Raw genomic sequence first — 25,607 nt, 5'->3', positions numbered from 1 at the left:
CAGAAAAAAATTAATTGCCATCTCTATATACAAGTGAAGAATTAATGACTAGACAAGAGTTAGAGAGGATTATGGGAAACAAAATCAATGATTTTAATTATATGAAATTAAGGGGCTTTTGCACAAACAAAATTAATGCAGCCACAATTAGAAGAAAACAGGAAAGAGGAAAATTTTTGCAGTAAGTTTCTCTGATAAAAGTTTCATTTCTCAAAACAAACTAAGCCAAATCGTTTTGTTTCTCGTAATCCTCTCATCTCGTTTGGTCATAAACTTTTCCCTTATCTATAGATCTGATAGTTTTTTGTTTTGTTTTTTTCCTTAAATTTTTTTTTGGGGGGAGGGGTCTGTACCTATTTTGAGCTCATCTTGGTACACCCGGGATATTAAAGTCCTTTTTATCTCGAGGACTAGGGCTTTTTATTTCCAATAAAACACTTAATTGCATATATTAAACTTTTTTCTATTTTATGTTGTTGCTGACCTGTATTCTACTAAAGAGCTAATTTAAAAGACCGGTACAGCATTTAGCGGCACCAACTTCCCTAAACTAGGATTTCAATGAGTCTAGCTCTTGCACGCTTAGACGCTCCGAAAGCCACGCCTCTCTTTTAAAAAAAAAAAAAAAAATCCCGTCCGCTCCCCCTTCCCCCTCCAGTGTTATTTTTATCTCTTCTCTGCAGTCACGCTCCCTTATGAAAAGCCGGAGGAAGCCACAAATCAAGGAATAACCGAGACAGGAAGCAGAAAGGGTTCTTAAACCCAGACCTAGAGGCGCTGGGCGGCCGCCACCCGCACCGACATCCCCGGATCTCCGGTATAAAAAATCCCGGAGAGGAGGGCCCAGCATAACAGGCATGGGCAGAAGAGCCTGCATTAACGGGGAGTTGGGGTGGAAGAGACGTTGGGCCACATCCTCCAGTGTGTAGGAGACGCCGCAAGGGGGACACAGAGAGGGCGGAGCACACTCAGGCCTCCTCGCAATTAGCCGCGACTGCGCCTACCCAGACCTGACAAGACCGGTAGTTGGTCTCGTGGGCAAGGGCGGAGAGAAAGGGAAGGGGACTGAGGAGCTAGCGCCGGTCGGGGTTACGTGATAGGCTCGGGCTCGGGAAGAGCTGGGACGGGGGTCACTGGGATGCAGGGGAAGAGAATGGAGTCCTAAATTAGACTTCTCTATTGCTGCCCCATTGCCTGCACTCCAATCTTCTTGCATCCACCGCTTACCCTCCCTCCACTGCATAGAAGTGCTTTTGCTATCGTCTCCTACAGGCTTTCTCTGCCTATCTCCCCAGATCCCTAATAGCCAAAATGCTTTTTCTTATATATGTCTGTAACCTTTCCTACCCCAGTCTGTCTGCTGACTTCCAACCTCATCTACAGCTGCCCTTTAGACATATCGAACTGGATGGCCAGTAGATATCTGAAATTATGTCCAAAACCGGAACTCATCTTTTCCCCTAATCCTTTCCCCACTCCTAACTTCCGTTTTACTGTAAAGGGCAACATTGTCCTCCCAGTCACTCAGACTCGATATTGCTCATCCCATATCCAAGCTGTTGCAGAAAGCTTTCTTTGTCATTGTCACCTTTGCAACATCTCTCAGTTAATGCACCTCTCTTAGGAATGCCATCACTGGTATAAGCCTTAGTTATTTGGACTATAGCCCAATAGTCTGGGAGGGCTGCCTGTCTCATGTATTTCTCCCTCTCCAGTCTATCCTCTAACCAGCCACTAACGTGATTTTCCTAAAGCCCAAGTACAACCGTATCATCCTCAGCTCAATAAACTCCAGTGACTTTCTGCCTTTTCTGGGAACCCTCTCCTTCCTTCTAGTCTTCTTACACCTTCATTCATCCTTGCCATGTATTCTTCCATCTAGGGACAATGGCTCCCTAGCTGTTCTACCAACATGATACAAGTTCTGCTGTCCCCCATACCTGGAAATTTCCTTCTCTGTTCCATTATTGATCTCCCTGGCTTCCTTTATGTTCCAACTAAAATTCTATCTTCTAAGGAAGCCTTTCCCACCCCTTCTTAATTCTAGAATGCCTTCCTTCTCTATTTCCTTTTTATCCTTCATATATCCTTCACTATGTCAATATGTATATATTTGTTTGGGCAGCTAGCTGGATAGAACAGATATAGTGCAAGACTTGGAATCAGATCAAATCTAGCCTCAGACTAACAGTATGACCCTGGGCCATTCCCTTAACCTTGTTTGCTTCAGTTTGCTTATCTGTAAAATGAGCTGGAAAAGGAAATCACTCTAAAATCTTTGCCAAGAAAACCAAAAATGGGGTCACAAAGAGTTGGACACAGCCTAACAGCACATACTTGTTTGCTTCCTCTCTCATTAGATTGTGAGCTTTTTAAAGACAGGGGCTGTCTTTCCTCTCGTTTGTATCCCCACTGCTTAGCACACTATAGCAGTGCATATAGTAAGTGCTTCATAAATATCCATTGACTGAGGTCCCTCCCTTGTTCTAATATGATGCTCCAGTGGCTGGCTCCCTCTTATCTAGTCTCAGATCACACATAGTCTCCTCTTTAATATTCAAAGCTTTCCAATCTTACACCAGCTCTCCTTTTCAGATTAATTTCACATTAATCTCCCCCCATCCATAATAATCATTTTGTACATAGTAACAACTTGCTGTTCTTCATAATAGGTTTTCCATTGACTGCCTCTTTCTTTGTAACAGTGCCTAGAGTGTACCCTTTCACTCTCTGCTGGAATCTCAACCTTCAAGATTCAGCTTAAGTGTCCTCTCCATCCAGGCTTTTGCTGATCTCCTCTAATCATTAGCCCTGTTCCTCCCACATTCTCCAGTTCTGTTGTAATTTCACTCCTTCACATATACTACTTTCAGACAAGCTGGCTTTGGGGTTTCCTATATACAGTATTCCATTTCCCAGCATTAGGCCTTTGTACAAGATGTGTTCCTTGCTTGGAATGCACTCAGTCCTCTCCATCAAGAATTTCTCACATGCTTTCCTGCTGCTTTATTAGTTCCAGTTCTAGTAATCCAGCTTGGTCTGACTGCTTTCAAATATCATTGCAGAGTCATGTTATAATTTAGAAACCTTTTTACAGAAAGAACTCTGGAAACATCAGGAAGGGAAGGCTTGGGATCAAAATAACAATAGTAGTAGCAGAAACAGCAGCAGCAGCATATATTTTTTATAGCCCTTCAAGGTTTAACAAGTAGGTGTTATTTTTGTCTAAATACTACTTAGTAAGCTATTTGTTAAGGAATAAAATCTCTGAATTTTAGCATCTTCATTTATAAAATAGAAATTATACATATTTCAGAGAGTTACTTTTAAGCTCATATTGGGTAAGTATTTTTGCAACCCTTAAAGTACTAAGAAAAGTTATTAAAATATATAATACTTATTTTATAAATATTTTGTGTAAATCTGAGCTATTATTACTTTTTTGTTTAGTATCTTGATCTCTGTCCTACAACTAAATTACCCTGTTATTCTTTGACTTATTTGTATGTCAAAATAGTCAGCCTTTAGTAATCATCCTTATTTTCCCTACCTTGTCTTCCTTACCTTATTTTCCTTACTTTTACTCTCCTACCTTATGTCTTGGCTTTGAGCAAGTCATCATAACTCTAATGTCTCTGTTTCTTCATTTGTTCATTATGGAGAGTCAAGATTACTAGCCTCTTTGGAAGGAATAATGAGTTGATGTTTGGTAAATGCTTTGAAATATCAAGAAAATGTCTGTCGAGTAGTAATTATTGAATCAAGCTTACTTTTCTTTGAGTGGGCCTTAGCCCCTTCATGCTATCAAGTATTTATTAATTCTCTGTCTCAATAGGCTACAACTGGATCTAGAAACAGCATAGCCATCTCAGGTGTAAACCATGGCTGTGGAAGACATGTCACATCCTCGGCACTTGCGATGGCTAATTTTGGCAAGCTGTGGTGCTGCTATCTTACTGATTTCTACTCTCCTGAGGGCTTCTCTTCTCCATGTATCAGTCGTGATTTCTAGAGAATTCAAAGACATCTCCTCAGGACAACAGGGCATTTACAGAATTGGCCAGGAGGCAACAGGGAAGCCCTGGGACCAGCCCCATCAGGGGTCTCCTAGAAACCCTGCTGGAGTTCCTTTGCAGTGTGACATCTCCCCTGATTACCGCTTTGACTGTGCTCCAGAAAAGACCCTCACTCAGGAACAATGTGAAGCCCGAGGCTGCTGTTATGTCCCAGTGGCTCAGCAGGGATTTTCTCAGATAGGGAGGCCATGGTGCTTCTTTCCCCCCAGTTACCCCAGCTACAAATTGGAGAACCTTACCACCACAAGGACAGGCTATACTGCTACCCTGACTCGCACAGTGCCTACTTTTTTCCCTAAGGACATCTTAACCCTGCATTTGGAGGTCCAGATGGAGACAGAAAACCGATTGCATTTTACAGTAGGTCAAACCTCGAATCCAGGGCCAAATTTGGGAATAGAGTGGGCATACTGGTTATAATTGTTTAGGGGATAGATTTTGGGGATAACACTCTGTTTCTCCTTGCTCATCTATGAGTCTATGATTTGCATTTACAATTCCTCTTTTTCTTTCTCCCAGATCAAAGATCCTGCCAATCCGCGTTATGAGGTTCCCATGGAAACCCCTAAAGTCACTCACAGGGCTCCTACTCAGCTCTACAATGTGGCATTTGAGAATAATCCCTTTGGTTTGGTTATAACCAGAAAGTCAAATGGAATGGTGATGTGAGTATTCATTTATCTCTCCCTGACTCCAGACCTAGAAATGTGAGAGGCAATATGGTGTAGTGATAGTGTTGGACTTTGGAGTTGGTATAATAACATCTTTTTCCAAAGAGATTTCACTTTATTACTTATAAAAAACAAAACAAAACAAAATTTACAGATCCAGATCCATCAGGTTAATAGCAGATGTGATTTTTGGTTCACATATCTAAAAATTGGCTTCAAACAAACAACTCTTTGGCAGTCCATTATTTTTATATACTTTGCTAATACCATTTTTGCTTACATTTCCCACTGCATCCCCCAAGTAAACACTTATAATTATCTACTTAAGAAAATGAACAAACCAAGAATGATCCATTGTGGACTTTACCACATACTTTAAGTAAGTGGAAATACACAGGTATGATAAGATTTAAAGCTAGAAAGGATCTAAGGGGTCATCATGTCCAATACCCTGATTTTGTAGATGAAATATTAAGGCCCAGAGAAACAGAAACATGGGACTGAATTCCAGCTCAGATATTTAATAACCGTGTGACTATGGCCTGACATGTGACTTCTGTGTGATGCTGGCCGTCACTTAATCCTGTTTGCCTCAGGACCTCATCTTTGAAATGAGCTAGAAAAAAATTGACAAACCACTCTAGCATCCCCCAAAAAACCCAAATGGGGTCACAAAGAGTTAGACACAAAGCAACTAAACAACAACAAATGACCATGGATTTAATCTCAGAGATGACACTCAGTTTCTGTATTTGTAAATTGGGGATTACAGAGAGGGAAGGGGATAAATACTTCTATTTTGCCTACTGTGTGTCAGGCACTGGACTAAGCATTTTACAAATATTATCTCATTTGATTCTCAAAAAACCCTGTGCTGTTATTACCACCAATTTACAATTGAGGAAACCGAGGCAGACAGTAAGTGTCTTGCCTAGGGTCAGATAGCTGGTAGGTAAGTGACTGAGGATGTCTGACTCCAGGTCCAGTACTCTCTCCACAATGATGTGTGGGATAATTATACTTAAACTATCTACTTCATAGAGTTGTGTTGATGAAAATGTTTTACAGTCCACCAAGACTAATATGAATGTGAGGTTATTATTTTTATCATTACTGCTATGATGATCACCTATGACAGAGATGTCACAAGCATAAAGGTTCCCTTTGGGTGCCAGAAGTGTCTATGAGTTGAAGGCACAAGTTTACACACATCTTCCAGAGACATGGCTTCTTCTCAATGTAAGACTCACTCTGGTATAATTAGTTTGACTTGTACTCAGACTCAGTTTGAATCCCTACAGGGCAATTGATACCCTTTATTTCTGGAGAGTGGGAAAAGGGATCCTGTGGTTCCTACTGTTTTTATTATAGCTTATTCCTTGATTGGAAGATTCTGCATTGATAAATAGTCAGTCAACAGACAACTTTTAATTATTTATCTTAGTAAATGTCCTAATCAATAACAGTAGCTGTAAAACATTCCTCCCCAGAAATCAGGGATATACTCTCCCACAAAATAGCAGTGACTGTGGAAAGAAAGTACAAAAGTACTGTGGTGATAAGGCTCATGTGTACGAACCCATTAACAGCTTTAGAACAGAAAGGTCATGATGTCCTTTCTTTGCTGATGGAATTCTTATAAAGAATTTGCCAGGGCTAAATGTTTCTGTAGACTGAGTTGCTCAGGTTTCTCAGGATCTCTTTTTTGCAGCATCCTTGTCTAGCCAAGGATAGAACTCCTTTGAATCCATAGTTAGTACTTTTCTCTGTGTCCAGAAGTTGTGTTCCTTGAAGCTACTTGTGGCCTCAAATGACTGTCTCTTTATATTTGAACTTTGTGTGTCTATTCCTTCAATTGTGCCTCTCAAATAGCTTCAGTGCTTGATTCTATTATATATATATATATATATATATATATATATATATATATATATTATTTTTTTTTTTTTTTTTTTTTTTTTTTTTTTGCTAACAATTGACTTTTTGTTTTTTTCCTGGGAACAAATCTTGTGTCTTAGTAGATATCCAAAATAATTTTGTTCATCCTTGGAGTGGAATTAAATTGTGGATTCTGGGGTTGAGCAGGTTCTCAAGAAGGCAGTTCCTTATTTTCATATAGAGCCACAGAAGGATCTGCCAGATGGGAGAAGAATTAGCACCTTTAAAGAGCACTATTTTCTAACTTAATAATAAATAGGATAGTTTGACTCCTTAATATCAAATGGGGAATTGACAACTAAAATAGCACTATCTTCATAGGCTATGGTCACTACTGCCTTTGTGACCCCTTTTAGTTTCAAGCATGGTAAGTGAAGCATTATACTTGACCAATATGATTTCTTCTATCTGTAGTTTGCTCTATTGGGGAGGATGTGGCCTATTCAAAGTGGAACAACCTCTCAAAAAAAGTCTGTCACTTACTCCCAAGGCCAAAATCCTTTGCAGTATTCCATGATTTGGGTTACTGCTATTCTCTTATTTTTTGGAAAACAACAAACTGAGTAATTCAATAGCTATAAGACCCGACAGGATGTCTGAATTGATCCCTTTGGAAATATTGTCGTACTGTGTGTAGGTCACTCTCAAATTCCTGTTTTCCTTGAGATTCCCCCTGGATAAGATGGCTTAATAGGAAATCTTCATCTCTCCCTGGCAGGCTGAATACAACTATTGCTCCCCTGTTCTTTGCTGACCAGTTTCTCCAGATTACTACTTCTCTTCCATCCCAGTTTATCACTGGCCTTGGGGAGCATCAGACTCCTCTAATGCTCAACACCAACTGGACCAAGATCACCTTCTGGAACAGAGACATGGCACCTGTGGTAAGTGGGGAGGGCTGTGAAAGGAAAGATTTCCCCCCCCCCTTTTTTTTTTCAGTTTGACCAGAGGATAGGAGGGAAGAAAAGATAAAATGTCTATTGTTTAATGACTAGTGAGCACTGTGCTTATCTAAACCTAAGATCACATTGTTTTTGTTACTATATTTCATTGTTGCCTTAAATTGAGTTTGTAATCTCCTAATCTGCTCTCTTTTGCATGAACTATTATCTAGCCACACATTTCCCCATCAATTATTTGTGTATCATGCTAACTCTGGTATAATCTAAAAGGTAATTTCCACTTAGACTCTGATAAACTGACTAGAGCCCAAAGGATAATGGCAGCTCTCTCACACCAGCCCTCAGAGTACACAGCTGGATGTGGTTCAAGAGATCTTGAGGGGAATGGAGAGTAGAAATAGAAGCAGTCCCTCTTCCCTTCACTAGAGCTGAGCTTTTTTGTGTGTTATGGACTCCTTTATCTGGGGAAACATATAGACCCTTTCTCAGAGATCATCCTGTATAAATTGTTCCTAAACAAGAATCATCTTCATATTCTTGTTCACAAATGGTCATCCATTGGTGTTGGGGAGCTCAATGCCAGTTGAAGCCCTTTCATCCATTCCACTTTTGGATAGTTCTAATTGTTAGAAAGTATTCAAAGTCCTTGCATCCCAAGACCTAGCACAGTGTCTCCCACACAATAGGAATTGGTTCTAAAATCTGCCTTTCTGCAATAACAAAGCTATCTATCCCTCCTCTGTCTGACAGCCCTTCAAGATACTTGTCTCCTTCTGATCATTCCCTTCCCTTGGTGAGAGAGCTCTCATCTTGTGAAGAATTCTTTAAATAGTATAATCTCTAGTTCATTGCCATCCCAATCCCCTTTCTCTGGATACAACTAGTTAATCAATGATCATAGAACTTGAGTTGGAAAATACAATACTAAGTATTTGATTGGACACAGGAATAGTGTCTCCCTCTTTCTAGAAACTGTATATCTATTAATGCTGCATTTAATTAGAGGATATGTAGAGAAACTCCCTCTCCAATTCCATTGTCCTTTCTTTATCCTTCACTAAACACTCGTAGGGTTTGAGGTATTGGTCTGTAAGATAACCATTTGTGTCATCTAACTGGTTTCTGGTATTGAGTTCTTTTCAACTGCCATGTCACTCTCTTGATCTATACCCAACTTGAACTTCGCAACGTCCTTTCCCCAACCCTTCCCTTTCTTCATACAAATTTGTCCATATAAATGGTTATGTATCTCCTGAATCCTGTATTTAAATCAAAACCTAAGTGGAAATTTCCCCTTTGGCTCTTTAATAATACTACAACCAGAATTTGAGAGGTAATAGAGTTAAATCACTCCATCCTTCAGAATAAGAACCAGTAGCCAAGAATAAGCACCATCTCCACTAAAAACCTTTTTTTTATGCACTTAGAGCAAAGCAGAGACTTGGAGATAGTTCATCAGATACTATGTACCCAAGTCTCCATTGTTTTCTTGTCCATGATATATTCTCATTGGTTTATAGCTACTTTTCGTGATTACTAAATCACAATCAATTTTCTAATTAGTTGAAGGAGAGGAGATAAGATTTCAGGATTTCAGCATAATTTGGCTAGCTGAAAACTAATATTGGTAACTTCTTCTCCATCCTAGCCTGAGGCCAATCTCTATGGTTCCCATCCTTTCTATCTGTGTCTGGAAGATAGAGGGTTGGCCCATGGAGTCTTTCTACTAAACAGCAATGCTATGGGTAAGTAATTGAAAGCTTCCATACATTGAGAACTGGAAAGGGCTTTGGATCATCTAGTCCAAGGTTTCTTAACCTGGGGTCCATGTTTTTGACTTATAGGGTTTTTTGGATTTTGAAAAATATTTTGATAGCTATTTCAGTAGGATTGGTTTCCTGTATAATCCTCTATATTTTATGCATTTAAAAATATTATTCTGGTAGAGGGGTCCATAGAAAAGTCCATGACTCAGAAAAGGTTAAGAACTGATCAAGTCCAACCCCACCTCTCTACCAGTTTTACAGATGAAGAAACTAAGGCCCATGTAAATGAGTTGTCCAAGATTAAATGGACATTAAGGTATAGAGCTGGGTCTCAAACCCCATAGTTCTCTAACTCCACAATTAGAACCCTTTTTGTTGTACCCATGGCCTATCTATCTCTGGGTAGGAAAAACTTAGAATTATATGCCTACCCACTTCTTAGTAAGGTTCCAGATATGTTGGAGCAGAAATTAAATTTCTTGGTTTCTCTTCCTAACTCCATCATTGCTTTGTTCTAATTGGCCAATTTATTTCTCTCTACCCCATTTTCTTTTATCAATTGGATGTGAACCTTTCTATTACAAGTTAGCTGCTTTATATTGTTGAAGATCAATAAGAAATGTATGTGTCTGGTGCTTCAGTGCATTTATAAGAGAAGATCCTTTTTCTTAAAGACAAAAACTGTGCTTCTCAGTATACCTAAGAGTAGGAGGAATGTTCAAGAACCTCATTTGTGACATATTATTAGGAAATGAAGTTTTGGTTATGATGGAGACACTTAGGGTCTGGCCATTCCTGTTCCTTTATTCCTCATTCCATTTAGGAAGAAAGCAAAAAATTTAACTTATCTAATTTGCCACTAAGGCAGTGAAATTAATATTACCCTCATATTATTCTTTCTCTGTATTTCTGCCTTTCTTCTCAAGAGTTTCTTAGTATTCTCTTCAAACTAAGTACACTAAGAAGATGTGGTGTCTTGGGATACCATAAGTGTGAGACTTAAGATGTAAGGTATGAAGAGGACTTTTCTCTTCTGGGGGACTGTGGTCTCCAGATGCTCCTAAAACTGCTTTCCTTTACAGATGTAGTATTACAGCCAAGACCTGCCCTAACCTGGAGGGCAATAGGGGGAATACTGGACTTCTATGTCTTCCTGGGACCAGAACCAAAGAATGTGGTTCAACAATACTTGGAAGTTGTTGGTAGGTCCTTCTCTCTAAGTTCCCTGTCTTTCCCAGTAGTTTTAAATAGAAGCTCAATAGGAATAGTCTTTGAGGGTCCTCTATCTTCCTCCAGCATAGATCAACATCAGAAAACTCTAGGTAAATGAGAGGTTCCAGCATCCTTAAGAGGTCTAACACTGAGCATGAAGTATTTTAATTTTCTTTATTACATAGTGCCCAGTAGATTGTGAAAATGGGGGACTTGGAGTGACTGCTAGCTCCAATTACCACTCATCATCAGAGGCAAAGGGAAATTTGGTCTTTTGGGACTTTATTCAGCATAACCTGAGGAGCCTAGAAACTCAAATTGTTGTTTTCTTATTATATTTTCCACCCCTTTACTGTCCTTTGTATCCCAATGACAAGACATATCTCCTGTGCATAACTCAGTTGCTCTACCTGTGAATGGTAGACAAAGTAAAAGGTTCAAGAATTTTTCAAACTGATACACAATGCAGAGTGAAAAGCTTGAAGAGGAATCCTTAAGTTCCTCTCCTTTCTATCTATTGCACTGCCTAGCTGTCCAGATTCAGTGAAGTTTTGCTGTTGGTTTGTAGGATACCCATTCATGCCACCTTATTGGGGTCTGGGCTTCCATCTGTGTCGATGGGGCTACTCCTCTACCACTGTCACCCGAGAGGTGGTGAAGAACATGACTGCAGCTAATTTTCCTCTAGTAAGTCTTCTCATGGGTTCCCAGAGATTTTTTGGGATAGGGGGAAAAGATGATAAGGAACCCATAGGGCCCCCAGAGGTTGGTTCGTAGTGGTAGAAGTAATACAAACCTGAGAAGTGGTTTCACCAGCACTCCCAGCAAGCTGGACTCACCACGGGTTTGCTGTAGGATGTCCAGTGGAATGACCTAGATTATATGGATGCCGGGAGGGACTTCACTTTCAACCAGGACAGCTTCTGGGACTTTCCAGCCATGGTGCAGGAGTTTCATCAGAGTGGCCGGCGGTACATCATGATTGTGGTGAGTTCTCTCTCTTGTCCTCATAGTTCCTCCCTCCTCTAGTGTGTCTCATCCTCCTAATCATCCCCTTTAAGAAAGGGAATGCCTCTCTCTAGTTTTTCTTTCATAGCATTTCATTATCATCATCGCCGAGAGCCATTTATTAAACATAAGTACATAGATAGAGAGCTGGAAAGGTCCTTAGAGGTTATTTAGTCCAATTCTCTCATTTTACAGATAGGAAATTTGAGGACTAGAGATTTGCCTTGTGTCATCATCTAAAAGTGATTTATACCCAGTTGTTATAAAACAGAACTGGAATTCAAACCCAGGTTCCCAAAATCCAGCATTCTTCCCACTTTACAGGTCCTTTTAGATGTTGAATATAAATTTCAGAGATTCATTGTTCCAACCCTCTTTCATAAATTATCTTTAGAATATTAATTCTTCAAAGGTAGAGATTATAATTCTGTACCATGTCTGGCATTATCTTGCAGAGATTCAGACATCTGCAAACCCTTATAGAACTCAACTTGTTCTTTCCATTACATCTGAGAATGGAGAATCACAGTAGATTTAAAGAAATATAGTATAGGTATGCATTTGCAAAGATGCCTGTTGAAAAATTGTGACTATTATTTTATGAATTAGTTGGAAATCTTACAGTGTTCTTTTTTAATAGCAATCTATTCCCCATGAAACAATTTCAAGCTTTTTGACTAAAGTAACTAAAGTAAACTAAAAAGTAATTATATTTTAGCAACTTTATACTCCAAGGAAATAACAAAAAGATAAAACATAATTTATGTAAAAATAGCAAACAATTGGAAACAACCCAAATACTCATTCGAGGAAATAGATAAGCAGAGACCATAGTATGTTTTCATATTAGATTCACATATAACTTTAAAATGCCAAGTTATACAAATTAAGTTGATACATGATAATATTGGGTGAAAAAGAACCCAAATAGCATGCAGATATTGTAACCATCTCTGCTAATGCATTTTTGTTTGTTTACAAAAACTGGGATCATAGAATTTCAGAGTTGGAAAAAGATCATTTGTTTCATTCTCTCCAATCTTTTTACAGAGGAAGAAATAAAATAAAATGAAGCATTTCTTGCTTATCAAGCTGATTAAGCTCATAATGGATTAAGCTTTCCCATTCTTTATTATTTGATTGCAGCATCTTGACTTTAAACTTAACTTTTTAGGAAGCCATGAGTTATGTAAGTGAAGTATGTGTTTGCCTTTTGATTATGTAGACTAAAAAATCTCTAGTCTCTCCAAAACCTCACTTTAGCAAATCATTTCACTTAGTTTTTCATCAGAGATTATTAGGATAAACTTGAACTTTTTTCCTCCTTTCTAATGGAGAATAAAGTAAGATATCAGTAAGGTAAGGTATGAGTAAGGTATTAGAACAAGTAATAGAAAAAAGAAGAATTTTTTAAAGCACTGGATAATACAGAAATTGATTGAAATACAGCCTCTCCTCTTAATTGCCCTCTGCCCCCAGGTTACCTTGGGCTGCTACTAGTGGCTCTGGCACACAATATGCTGGTAATAAATCTCTTTGACAAGACGGGAGAATTGATTTTGGCTCATGCAAAGTCAAGAATCTCAGCACTGGCCTGATATCAAGTGTTTTGGGTTCTGGCTCTGTACCTCTTTGGAGTCACCTTTCTGCTTCAAACAAGTCATGGTGTTGAGTTTACTTGAGTTCTGACTTTACAGCTGCCACTTCAAAAGGAAGGAAAAGAGATTTGGAGAGACAGTTCTCCAAGGGAATAACATGAAGACTTTTGACCTTTCTCTATCACATACATGTGAAATAAATTACCCTCTTTCTATTTCTGTCAGGATCCAGCCATCAGCAGCTCCGGTCTCCCTGGGAGTTACAGACCCTATGATGAAGGCCTGAAAAGAGGAGTGTTCATCACTAATGAGAAGGGGCAGCCTCTGATTGGAAAGGTAAGAGCTGGAATGGAGGCAGCAGTGGAGTAAGGGGGAGCAGGGCTCGTTGAGGACAATGGGAAGAGTTGTAGTGGTACAGAAAGGCCAGAATATTTAGAAGTTAATGCTTGTGATCAAAATGATGCATTATGGAAATCTTAGTCACAATCTGTCTGCAGCAAAGAGCTCTGGTCTCCTAAAATAAGGGACCCATTTCTTGAAGGGCACAGATTTGGAGACAAAACTATTAACTCCAAACCAAAGGACTAAACTCTTATCTCTGCTACATATCTGGAGTGAATAACTTATCCTCTCTAGACTTGCAGTGCCTTGTTTGATGTACTTTGTCAGGAAGACCGGAGTTCAAATCCTGCTTTAGGCATATGCTTCTTGACCCTGGGCAAATCCCTTAACCACTCCCTGCCTCAGTTTCTTCATCTATAAACTGGAGACAATAATAACACTTCCCTTTGATTTCAAGTCAAAAGAGCCAAGACTTAGAGACCTTCTTGTTCTCTCAACCTCCTCTGTTCTCCAGGTTTGGCCTGGAGAAAGTGCTTTCCCGGATTTCACTAACCCCTATACCCAGGACTGGTGGTATGACATGGTAGAGGAGTTCCACACTCAAGTACCCTTTGATGGCATGTGGATTGTAAGTGGCCTGGCCTTTTCCCTTTTCCACTTCCTTCTCTGCTCTCAAATGCTGACTTGCATCAGTGTCTGCATTAGTTAACCTTGCCCTAGACAGCCCCTGACTCTTCCCTCACCATCTTTCCATCTCTGGATAGCTGTTGTAGTGCTTTCTAAAGCTGCTTTTTCTTCCCAGGACATGAATGAGCCATCTAACTTTGTAAAAGGCTCTATGGAAGGTTGTCCCAACAATGAGCTAGAAGATCCTCCCTATGTGCCAGGTAATCACCTCTCCTTTCTGCCTCAGCTGAGGATCCTCAGGTGCCCAGATCCAACCCATCCAGCAAATTGTTGTTGTTCTACTTTTGTCCATTGCCCCAGCCAGTTGCCAGCCTAGTTGAGTTTAACCAACATTGGATAACCTGGGTAATTATAGAGAATAATCCAGTGATTGAGGATGAGGAGGTGAGAGAGCTAGAAAAGGTGGACGAAGCTTTAAAGTGCTCATCCACAGAATGTGCTTTTAATAGGCATGAATTGCTGAGTGAAGGCAGCTAGATAGCATAGTAGATTGAGCTCTCCAGCCTTGATTCAGGAAGATCTGAGTTCAAATACAGTCTGAGACTCTTCCCAGCTCTATGACTCTGGAAAAGTCACTTCCTTGTGTTTGCCTCAGTTTCCTCATCTCTCAAATGAGTTGGAGAAGAAAAAAGGCAAACCCCTCCAATATCACTCCCCCAAAAGGGGTCACAAAGAACTAGACATAACTGAAATGTGAGTGATCAACAGTAACAAACTCCTAAAGAGAAAGAGGATTTGGACTCAGCTTTTACCAAGACCAGAGGAGCCAGGGAAAGGTGGTTGGTGGATAGTATCCAAAAGTGGCAAGAGTTTGGACTTGCCACAGTTTATGAGATGTAAACAATATGAAATCCTTTAGCTTTTTCATTGCAGGTGTGATTGGAGGGACCCTCAGGGCAGCCACCATCTGTGCCTCCAGCCATCAGTACTTGTCTTCCCACTACAATCTGCACAGTCTGTATGGACTGACTGAAGCCATTGCCTCCCATGAGTAAGTGAAGCAGATGCTCTGCCCGACTCCCCATCCCTTCCCCCACCCCTTTGTCTCTGTAATACTATAAGTAGGTGAGCCAGGAGTTAGAGAAGTGGGCAGAAGTGGGCCTGTCCCAGTTCCTAGCCTCAGGCTGGGAAGTCCTGCTGGTTCAGCAGTATTGTCAGATTGGCAGGGAAAGTGATAGATCTGTCTTTCCTAAAGAGCTGATAAGTAGAACTGCTTATATAATTAGGCCATGAGGTAGAATGACTCAGTGTTCCTCAAGTTAAAACATGTACAGCCCAGCTTCTTAAACTGTGGGTCACAATCCCATATGGGTTCTCATAACTAAATATGGGGGTTGTGAAATTATTTATTATCAGTAAATGTTTGATTTGTATACTTCTTTTATATACATACCTATGTATCAGGGCTCATGTAAAAATTTCTCAGGCAAAAAGGGATCACGAGTGGAAAAAGTTTAAAAAGCCCTGTTGTAGAGGATGAATTATGCAGGGGATTGGAGATTAGACTGAATTCTTTCTATCTATCTTTCTTTCTATCATATCATATTATTTTTTAACTGAACTTAAATATTCCCTTCATATATAGGAAATACCATGCAGGATACTCTCCTCTCTATAAGTATAACTAACAACCCTAAATATGCCTGCATTCCACACGCCCCCAGTGCACGTTAGACTGAGATCACATGTATTTCTGTCAGTGAAGTTGTCCTGAATTTGGGAATGAATTATGATGAGAGATAAAGTAAGGGTCCTAAAGTACTCAACTTATAACATCCAAGTTTTGGAGTTTAGATTTCAGGTATATTGATTCATACTGAGGGTCAGAGAGGGAAGGCTCTCTTTTTTAAAAAAATTATTTTCCCCAGTTACACGTAAAAACAATATTTTTTTTAGCTATCTATGTACATTCGTTTTTTAAAATATTTCCTCATGAATCATGTTGGGAGAGAAAAATCAGAACAGAAAGGAAAAACCAAGAAAGGGAAAAAAAAAAAAAAAAGGGGAAGAAAAAGAAAAAAAAAAGTGAACATAGGATATGTTGATATAATTCAATCTCCATAGTTCTCTTTGGTTGCAGATGGCATTTTCCATCCAGAATGTGTTAGGATTGCTTTGAAAAACTGAACCACTGAGACTAACCAAGTCTGCCATAGTTGATCATTGCACATTCTTGCTGTTATTGTGTACAACATCCTGGTTCTGCTTGTTTTGCTCAGCATCAGTTCATGTAAATCTTTCCAGGCCTTTATAAAATCAGCCTGTTCATCATTTTTTATAGAACAATATTCCATTACTTTTATGTACCACAACTTATTCAGCATTCTCCAATTGATGGGCGTCTACTCATTTTCCAATTCTTTGCCACCACAAAACATTTTTGCCTCCTTTTTCCTCTTTTATGATTTTTTTGGGATATAAATCCAGTAGTAGCACTGCTAGATCAAAGAGTATGTACAATTTTATAGCCCTTTGGGCATAGTTCCAAATTGCTCTCTGATATGGTTGAATTGTTTCACAACTCCAACAATGCATTAATGTCCTAGTTTTTCCACATCCCCTCCAACATTTATCATTATCTTTTCCTGCTATCTTAGTCAAACTGAGAGATGTGAAGTAGTACCTCAGAGTTATTTTAATTTGCATTCTCTAGTCAGTAATGATTTAGAGCATTTAGAAATCATCTATTCATATCCTTTGACCATTTATAGAACTTCACTCTCAAATATGATTTTCCCTTCACAGTGCTCTGATAAAGATTCGGGGGAAGCGTCCCTTTGTGATATCTCGGTCTACTTTTGCTGGCCATGGCCATTATGCTGGCCACTGGACAGGAGATGTGTTTAGCAACTGGGAACATCTGTACTACTCTGTGCCAGGTAAGAGGCTAAGGGACTTGCCTGGGGAGCTCTTGTAAGAGGCTGCTATTAGCCATCTCAGCTTCAATTCTTGGGGTATTAGCTCAAACAAGAGGTTAGAAGTATACAGTTGTCAGGTACAAGGCAAGACCCTTCTCTTGGTCCCCTTGGTTCCTTCCAGGACAGATACTGGAGCAGTACAGGTAGATCATAAATATGGGAAGGCAGAGGTAGGGATCTGCCAAGTCCAAGGCAGAAAGAAGGCAGCCAGGTTAGATTTTGAGTTGCGATTACATCACTAGCAGGTATCTGAAATAAAGAAATCTTTGTACTCTTGCTGTTATTGTGGTCAGTGTTGCTCCTGCTTGATAGTATTCCCTCATTCCCACGTTGTAATCCTGTCTGTTCCATACCCTGGGGACTAACCTCCTTAAGTCTTTTGCAATCACAGGACCATCTGAAACTCGGGTAATGGGTACAGGTCTGGCTGTGGGCTACCAACAGTCTACCTGTCATACTTCAGCTCAGCAACAGGGATCTAACTTCAGGAGGGGGAGCAGTTTGGCCAGTCTGAAAGTCAGTGTAGCATAGACACTAGTGTTAGAGTCAAAAAGACCTATATTTAAAACCCACTTTGACATCTTAGTAGTCATGTAGCTCTAGGCAAGGTATTCAACCTGCTGAACCTCATCTTCCTCATCTGTAATTGGACACAATTATACTCATTGTACCAATCTAACTAGCAGGGCTAGGATTATTTAGGGGATTATAATAGTAATTGAAAAGTTAATTAATTGGATTCTTTTATCTATATTATTTTCCACATTTAACAGCAGTTGCCCTCCCTATATAAGTGATTTTACAGTCAACTAACTGCCTCTCGTAGGGGAAAAAAGCCACATAAAACTTATATATCTTTATAGGTTTATTGAAGAATATTCTTTGCAACCAGCAGAAGTCTTGGGAGAGTTAGAGATAGGACAAAATTGCTTTGGTTTCTCTGGGTCTTCAGTTTTCTGCCAGTTTTTGGGCAAGCACAGAGGCCTGAGAAGCTGTGAGGGAAGGATGACTCTCCAGATGCATGGAGAGGTGAAGGACTAGGCAGTACACAAGATGGATCTCCATCCATTATTTGAGCAGCATAGAAACCTCCAGTCTCAGATCATATCCTGTTATCTTGATGGATGGCAGCCTCATAGTAGCTTATGGTAACACTAAAGAAAGCTCATGAGCTTTCTGTTTCTGATAGAAAAGGTTCTGTCTATAAACGCATCAGTGATATTTCAGTTTTCAGAGATTTGGGGGATGGGATTGGCTAGGTGGGATGCTCTGTTGAACTGAAATTTAATTTCTCCCTTTAAACAAGAATAATGGAGGTATTGCATGATGTAATCAAAAGAATGGGCCTGGAGCTCAGAGACCCAGGATTGAATCCCACCTCAGGCCTTAAAAGGCTTATGTAGCTTTTTCTCTGAACTTCCTTTTTGCCATTTATACAATGGGGACAATACTATTTGAACTGCATCCTCTTCAGATTTGTGAAGAAAATGTTTTACAAATTTTAAATTGTTATATACATTTCAGCCACTATTGTTAAAAGTTTTTAGATGGGAAAGGAGCTATAATAGCTAGCATTTATGTAGGCAAATGGATGGCAAAATAATTTACTAATATTGTCATTTGATTCTACAATCCTGGAAAGTGAGTGCTACTATCATTCCCTTTGTACGGAGGAAGAAATTAATAACTGTGGCAGAACGAGATTTTGACTTGTCAAGGGCTATATAACTAATTTGTGTTTGAGGCTGGATTTGAAGTCAAATCTTTCTGAATCCAGCTCCAGTACTGTATGCACTGAACTACCCACTGCCAATTTTATTCACTTCCCAGGGATATTGAGAATAAAAAAAAAATCAGCTAAAAGATATATATCGGTTATATTAATGTTATTAATTATTGTGACAGAGTCACAGAATGTCTGATTTGGAAGAGAGATTACAGAGCATTTGGTCTATATTCTTTATTTTACAAGTGAGCAAACTAAGGTCTAAACAGATGAAATGACTTGGTTCAAGTTGTCAACCTTTCTCCCCACATTTCTCACCCCTGCCCTCAACGTTCAGTCTAAGAAAGGCAAAAGTTAGGTTGTATAACCTAAATAAGTGGACATGTATACATGGGAGTACAGTTAGAACTGAGCTCAAGATGGGTATAGGCAGCAGGGGTTATAGAGATAAAGATCGCGGAGGGTTGTTGTTGGTGTAATTGCATAGTGGTCTTTATCAGATCATCTTTGGGCTGGGTTTTTTGGAACTGGTAGTTGTTGACATGAATCAGTTTGAGTTGGTTTTCTGGCATGGAAGTTCTGGGTGTAGTATGCCAGTTACTGCAAGGAACTTCCAATGTGCAAATACTACAAAAAACTTCTGATATGCCTGGCAAGGAATGTTGAGTTTTATATGATTTCCGGATCAATCTGACTTCTTCTGGATAATAAGGGAGCTTAAGGAAATCAAAGTATTAGTAAAATCATTAGCCATTCCATTTCCACACAGTCATACCACTAGTTAATTACTATTTTAATGAAATTTTAAAACTTTCTATTATGTAGCTCACTACTTTGTACACTATAATAATAATTTTATGCCTTTTCCAGAAAATCTAACTAATAGAGAAGTTTTTTCTTTGCACCAGACTATTTATGAAGATGAGTTATTATAATAGAGCAAACCAAGCATGAATTATTCTGATGCTTCTTTTAAATTGTTGCTGCTGGATGAAGTCTTATAGGGAAAGGGATAAGAAATCAGTCCTTTTTTTCTTATATATTTCCTTTTTATTTTATCTCATTTTTCAACCCCAACTATCGGCACACCAGGGCCAGGAAATTGGTATTGCTACCAGTTCTGTACCCTACTCTCTTCAACTGGACCAATGTTTTTTATAAACATTTACTATGTAGGGGACCCAACATGGAGTATGAGCTTGACTTCTGGTCAGGGCTAGTTTCAGTATGAATGAAAGAACTAATGTTGAGAAGTGTGTTTTTTCTCAGATGCTTTGGTATAGTAGGATAGAGTACATACTCCACTTCCTTGGGTATTTGACAGTAATGGATAGTTGAGGTTTGTTTTTTTTTTTTAATTGATTTATTGACACAGGGCAGAGTGAATCTCTAAGCCCCACCCCAGCAAAAGCTAGAAGCTTCTTTGTAAGTGGCCTTAGTCCTTGGAAAACGGCATGTCTTACCCACTTTATTGTTTGTGGTAATAAGCAAAGTGGTTTTGTTTTCTTAGGTGGTTCAAGACCTGGGGCAGAACAGACACAGCCTTCATGACTAGCAGTAGATATTAAGGCAAGTGTAAAGACCTTTACACTTGATTCCTGAAAGTGACCAAGACTAGGACAGTGACTTTCAATAGCTGAGCACATTGGTCTGCTTCCCTTCCCCACCTTCCAGCCAGGCAAAGGATCATGCTTTATTTATTATCGTCATCATCCTGTGGTGCTGCCTTACAGATTCCATCCCAAATTCTCCAAAGCTTATAAGTGGCTCTTTCAGATTTCACTTAACATGGAAGTTAGAAAATAGGTGGGCAGCTAAGTGTCATTAGAATGCATAGAGGGCTGGGCTCATCTTCCTGAGATCAGTCTGGCCTTCTGTGTTACTCTGAACAAGTCAGTTGGTCCTGTCTGCCTTAGTTTCCTCATCTGTAAAATGAAATGGAGAAAGAAATGGCAAACTGCCCTGGTATCTTTGTCAAGAAAATCTCAACTGGAGTCATGGAAAGTCAAATATGACTGAAATGACTAATCAACAATAAACAAAATATGTCTAGGATCATAGATGTAATCTCTAAATGGTTAGCTTCATATTTACTGAATATAACCGGAGACTGTATATAACTCATAGTGAGCACCCATTTCACAGCATCTCATAGTTCACAAGAAGTTCAGTTGTGACCAAAAATGACCCGTGATCCTTCTCTCTTCTGTTCTACTGACTAAGCCATCTGTCTACAAAGGACAAGTATCTTATTAGCAATCACTGGGAAGAAGTTATAGAAACAGAGATGGTAGAAATGGAAGGAGGAGAGAGAGAAATTAAAAGAGAACAAGGTCATACTCTGGATTTTTTTGGTGGGTCTTAATGGAAATTAATTCATTAGATAAACATTCATTAATTATCTACTATGTTTAGGGGGTGGGTAGAGTAGGCAGTCTACAGTGGGGATTCTTGGGATAAGTTACTTCTCTTTAACAGCTCTGGCATTCTATCTCAGTTGTTTTTTTCTTCTGTCATTCCTTAAAGCGGTGCTACTCTTTAACTTGTATGGAGTACCTTTGGTGGGAGCAGACATCTGTGGCTTCTTGAACAATACCACAGAAGAACTGTGTGTGCGATGGACCCAGCTGGGGGCCTTCTACCCCTTCATGAGGAACCACAATAACAAATATAACCAGGTAAGGCGGTAAGGGCAGTGGATAAAGTGGCAGGCATGAAGTCAGGAAAGATCAACTTTCTGAGTTCTAATCTGGCCTCAGACACTTATTCTGTGTGACCCTGGGCAATCACTTAGCCTTGTTTGCCTCAGATCCTCATTTGTAAAATGAGCTGGAATAAAATAGCAAATCACTCCAGTATCTTTGCCAAGAAAATCCTAAATGGGGTCATGATGAACAAAAAAGGAGGATATGGCCTGTGCCAAAAGACTTTCTTGTGCTTTAGTCCTTCCATATCTGCCTGAGACCCGAGTGTGTAGTCTGGAATATCTAAAAGACTGGGAGTTGGAAAGAAGATCCCCTGGGGGCTAGACATACATGGCTCTGGCTTCCCATCTATAATGTGGGAGGGGGACTGGCCTATAGTACCTGGCAATCTTCTCTAGCTCTGAAGGGAAGATTCTTTTCTGGTGATACTCAGCCTGGACAAGTGGAGGAATGTGAGAGCTGAGCTAATTGAACCAAAGACAAGTAAACATAGCTTGACCACCAGCTCTTCCTGCCTCCTCAGACTCCTAAGGCTCTTTAAATAATTTGTCTCTGCATGGTCTGTGACCTTGCCCTGAGGCATCTCCCTTCTATCTAAGGAGACCTCTGGGACAGATGGGTCTTTCCTGCTTCTCTCTGCTTCCTCCTGTGCAGCCTCAGGAGCCATATGTATTCAGTGAAGAGGCTCAGAAAGCTATGAGGAGAGCCTTTACCTTACGCTACATGCTCCTGCCCTATCTCTATACCCTGTTCCACAAAGCCCATTCTCGTGGAGAGACTGTGGCTCGGCCACTGTTTTTGGAGTAAGTATTCCTGAGGGGAATAGGAAATAAATTGTGTGTGACTTCGCTCTCAAGGCAGTCCTATGTCCTGGAGCTCTGTTGTCCCATTTTAGGTTCCTTCCCATGTTTAGTAGTTGATGACCATTTTTACAATGTGGTATATTCCTGGGAACTATATTGGAAGGGTGATCACAGTATAGCAAGCTGCTGGTTTGGATAGCTGTGTTCAGACATGAGTGGTATCATTAGCAAATCTTTGAGCAGGTAAAGGACAGGAGATGTAATTTACAAACACTTAAAAGACAGACTCAAAAAAAAAAAAAAAGGCAGATTAAGTGAAACAGGAAAGCAGAATTGTAGAAAACAAGGACTTCTCCAATTTCTCACTCCCATTCTAAGAATTTAGGCCTAGAAACATGGAATATCTTGCACACCTTTTATATATTCATTGATATTTTGGGTTTTTTTCCTACATTCATTTCCCAACATATTTCCCCTTTATCAAGCTCTTCTTTGTAACAAACAAACAAAAAAAATTTAAAGCCTACCTGACAAAGCAACTGTTTCTGATACTGCATGCACCAATGTGATTCTGTCCTTGTACCTTCACCAAAGGTAGGCAATAGTGTTTCCATAAAGACTAAATTTGTCCAGGAAATTGGTATGATATAGTTACATTGTATTATTGTTTTTGTTTATATTTTTTATGGTCATAGATATTGTTTTTTGCTCTGCATATAAGCTTTCAATTTCCTCACTTTCATTGCTTTTTGTATTTATCTGGTTATAGGATTTTAAAATAGCCTATGATTCCCCCTACTCCCATGCCTGTAACCATTTTCTTCTTTCTTCCTATTCTGGGCATAGCCTCAGTGCCCCAACTCTTACATTGGCCTAGGAGAGTTATTATCCTCTGATAATCCTGGGGCTACCTCCTCACCTCTCTTTTTAGTCAGCAAAATACCACAACTGCCATTTCATCCCAGCTCTTTAAACTTATGAGATCTTATTTCTGCAATCTTTCCCTTTCAATGTCTTGTTTTCCTCTAAGGAAGGTTTTTAATTGGTTTGTCTCAAATGATTGATAGCAGTATAGTTTATTAGAAAAAAAATCAACTAGAAAATCATGTTCCAACCTATGACTAATTAGCCAAGGAACTGTGGACAAGTGATTTCTCCTGTTTGAGACCCAGTTTTCTCATTTGTAAAATATATGTAATCACATGCTATCTAGTGAGCAAAACCTATAGTTTCCCTGGCTCATGCAATGCTTCTCTTTCCCAATATATAAGGTGGACCTGTTGTTTTTATAGGTTTCCCCTAGACCAAAACACCTGGACACTGGATCGACAATTCTTCTGGGGGGAAGCTCTCCTCATTACCCCAGTACTTGAAGTTGGAAAGGTTGAAGTGAATGGTTACTTTCCCTCAGGCACATGGTATCCACTTTTGGAGGTGAATCTGTTATATTTAAAACCTTGTATAGTTCTTGTGGGCATTTCAGAGTCTCCCTAGCCTCTTTTACAAGTCAGGAAGAGGGTTTAAATGAAATGTCCTCTCATTTGCCAGATGGCAATGGGATCCCTGAAAGGATGAATTATTAGCATTTTCCCTTCAGTAAAAACATATTATTCCTTTGTGCCCCATCACTAAAGTCTTGACCTGGAAAACATAGTTTCCAGTGAGAGGCATTGTTCTCAAATCCCATTCTAGAATAGGACACTATGTACTCAGTCTCTCTCCTCAGAGGAAGGGAGAGGAGCAGATGGCTTTTTTTTCAGTGCTTAAGACCCTTATTGACTTAATCTCTGTTTCTCCAGATACCAATGGAGCCTCTTAATGACCTGTCTCCTTCATCTTCTACTCTCAATGACGCAGTCATCCATAGCAAAGGACAGTGGTTCACCCTGCCTGCACCATTAGATGTGATCAACATCCACCTCCGTGCTGGCTATATCCTTCCATTGCAGGTGCACAAGGGGTTTGAACCAGTTGGATGTTTTTATCCATCATCAGGATTGCTTTGAAATCCCTTTCCACCTCCTCTTTGCCTAAGAAATCAAACTAGAAATTATGTTCGACTCTTGGTGCTTCCCTTATTCCCTTATCCCCCGATTGTGTTGAGTTTCTTACATCTTTCCCATAACCTCAAGATAATTTCACTATTGGAAGATATCATTGCCAATCCAGCATGGGAGGCTAGAGGTAGTCAGTCATTTGCTTGATAATCTATAGGAGAAGCTATATAATTTTGCATTTTTATGGAAGAAAGTGAATGGTAAGAGAACCATCAGGCTTGGAAGACCTTATAAAGTTTTCCCAGCCTGTTTTTGTAGGAATCACATGAATAGGAAATAGAGGCAGAGGTGCAGGCAGTCTTAACACTTAGTTTAAAAAAATCAATAAGTTATTAAGCATCTACCATCTGCCAGGAAGGTATTGTGCATATCTGACTGCCTGTATCTTAGAATGGAAAAGGACCTCAGAAGCCATCTAGTTTAATCCATAACTGAGGCAAGAATTCTATCTATAATATTCAGTCTACCTCTAAAGATAATTAAGTAGCATCCTCTGCTTCCCAAGGCATCCAGCTATATTTCAAAACAGCAGCTGCCTTTGTTAGAAAGGTTGTCCTTAAGTTGCTCTCCTTCTACCCATTGCTCGTAGGCAGGCTTTTTGGGACACAAGCAGGACTGGGTCTCCCAGGCTTGTGTCCTTTAGGTTCCCCGTGTTGAGTTCTATTGTATTGGAGTGGGTCCCCAGGAACTTATGAAGTGCCTTTCTCCTCCCTGTATCCAGGATCCTGGACTTACCACCACAGAGTCCCGCAATAAGCCAATGACCTTGATTGTGGCCTTAACTCCCAGTGGAGTGGCCCAAGGGGAGCTGTTCTGGGATGATGGAGAGAGCCTTGGTACAGTGGAATGGGGCCACTATACTCAAATCATGTTCCTGGCTAACAATGTGAGTGAGTCCTCGAAGCTGAGATCAGATACTACAGAATTAGAAGCCAGGAGTTAGGGGATAGGGGGTGGGGAGGGATGGCTACTCTCAAATCTACAACATGTAATTGATTGACCAGATGTGATTATATATCAAAAGAGGGTACCCATCCAAACAATAGTGACTTCAGTTATCTGCATGTAGATTTCTTATTTAACAGTAGCAACAGAGAAGGTTTACCTTAAAGAGAAATGGTATCTATTTCTAAAGAATTGGGAATAAGACCTGAGCTTTCTTAAGAATGGGAAGCATCAGGAACCTGGGATGCTTCTG

General features: G+C 39.8%; 1 protein-coding gene across 2 annotated transcripts in view; it reads left to right on the top strand.

The window, feature by feature from the left end:
- GAA (alpha glucosidase) overlaps positions 1 to 25,607 on the top strand; it is a 38,525-nt gene continuing 12,918 nt past the window's right edge. For both annotated transcript variants that reach the window (XM_051995430.1, XM_051995429.1), the window contains exons 1-18: positions 1 to 817; positions 3,836 to 4,436; positions 4,596 to 4,741; positions 7,404 to 7,569; positions 9,236 to 9,332; positions 10,436 to 10,555; positions 11,134 to 11,252; positions 11,421 to 11,552; positions 13,397 to 13,507; positions 14,028 to 14,141; positions 14,316 to 14,400; positions 15,074 to 15,191; positions 16,946 to 17,079; positions 21,371 to 21,522; positions 22,204 to 22,352; positions 23,645 to 23,786; positions 24,152 to 24,301; positions 25,131 to 25,295. In XM_051995430.1, coding sequence (XP_051851390.1) covers positions 3,882 to 4,436; positions 4,596 to 4,741; positions 7,404 to 7,569; positions 9,236 to 9,332; positions 10,436 to 10,555; positions 11,134 to 11,252; positions 11,421 to 11,552; positions 13,397 to 13,507; positions 14,028 to 14,141; positions 14,316 to 14,400; positions 15,074 to 15,191; positions 16,946 to 17,079; positions 21,371 to 21,522; positions 22,204 to 22,352; positions 23,645 to 23,786; positions 24,152 to 24,301; positions 25,131 to 25,295 — 2,655 coding nt within the window. In that variant the 5' untranslated portion in view covers positions 1 to 817; positions 3,836 to 3,881. The remainder of the gene's footprint in view (positions 818 to 3,835; positions 4,437 to 4,595; positions 4,742 to 7,403; positions 7,570 to 9,235; positions 9,333 to 10,435; positions 10,556 to 11,133; positions 11,253 to 11,420; positions 11,553 to 13,396; positions 13,508 to 14,027; positions 14,142 to 14,315; positions 14,401 to 15,073; positions 15,192 to 16,945; positions 17,080 to 21,370; positions 21,523 to 22,203; positions 22,353 to 23,644; positions 23,787 to 24,151; positions 24,302 to 25,130; positions 25,296 to 25,607) is intronic.

This window comes from Antechinus flavipes, chromosome 4, assembly GCF_016432865.1.
Source record: "Antechinus flavipes isolate AdamAnt ecotype Samford, QLD, Australia chromosome 4, AdamAnt_v2, whole genome shotgun sequence".
Taxonomy (NCBI): Eukaryota; Metazoa; Chordata; class Mammalia; order Dasyuromorphia; family Dasyuridae; genus Antechinus; species Antechinus flavipes.
This window is presented reverse-complemented; position numbering and strand designations above follow the sequence as displayed.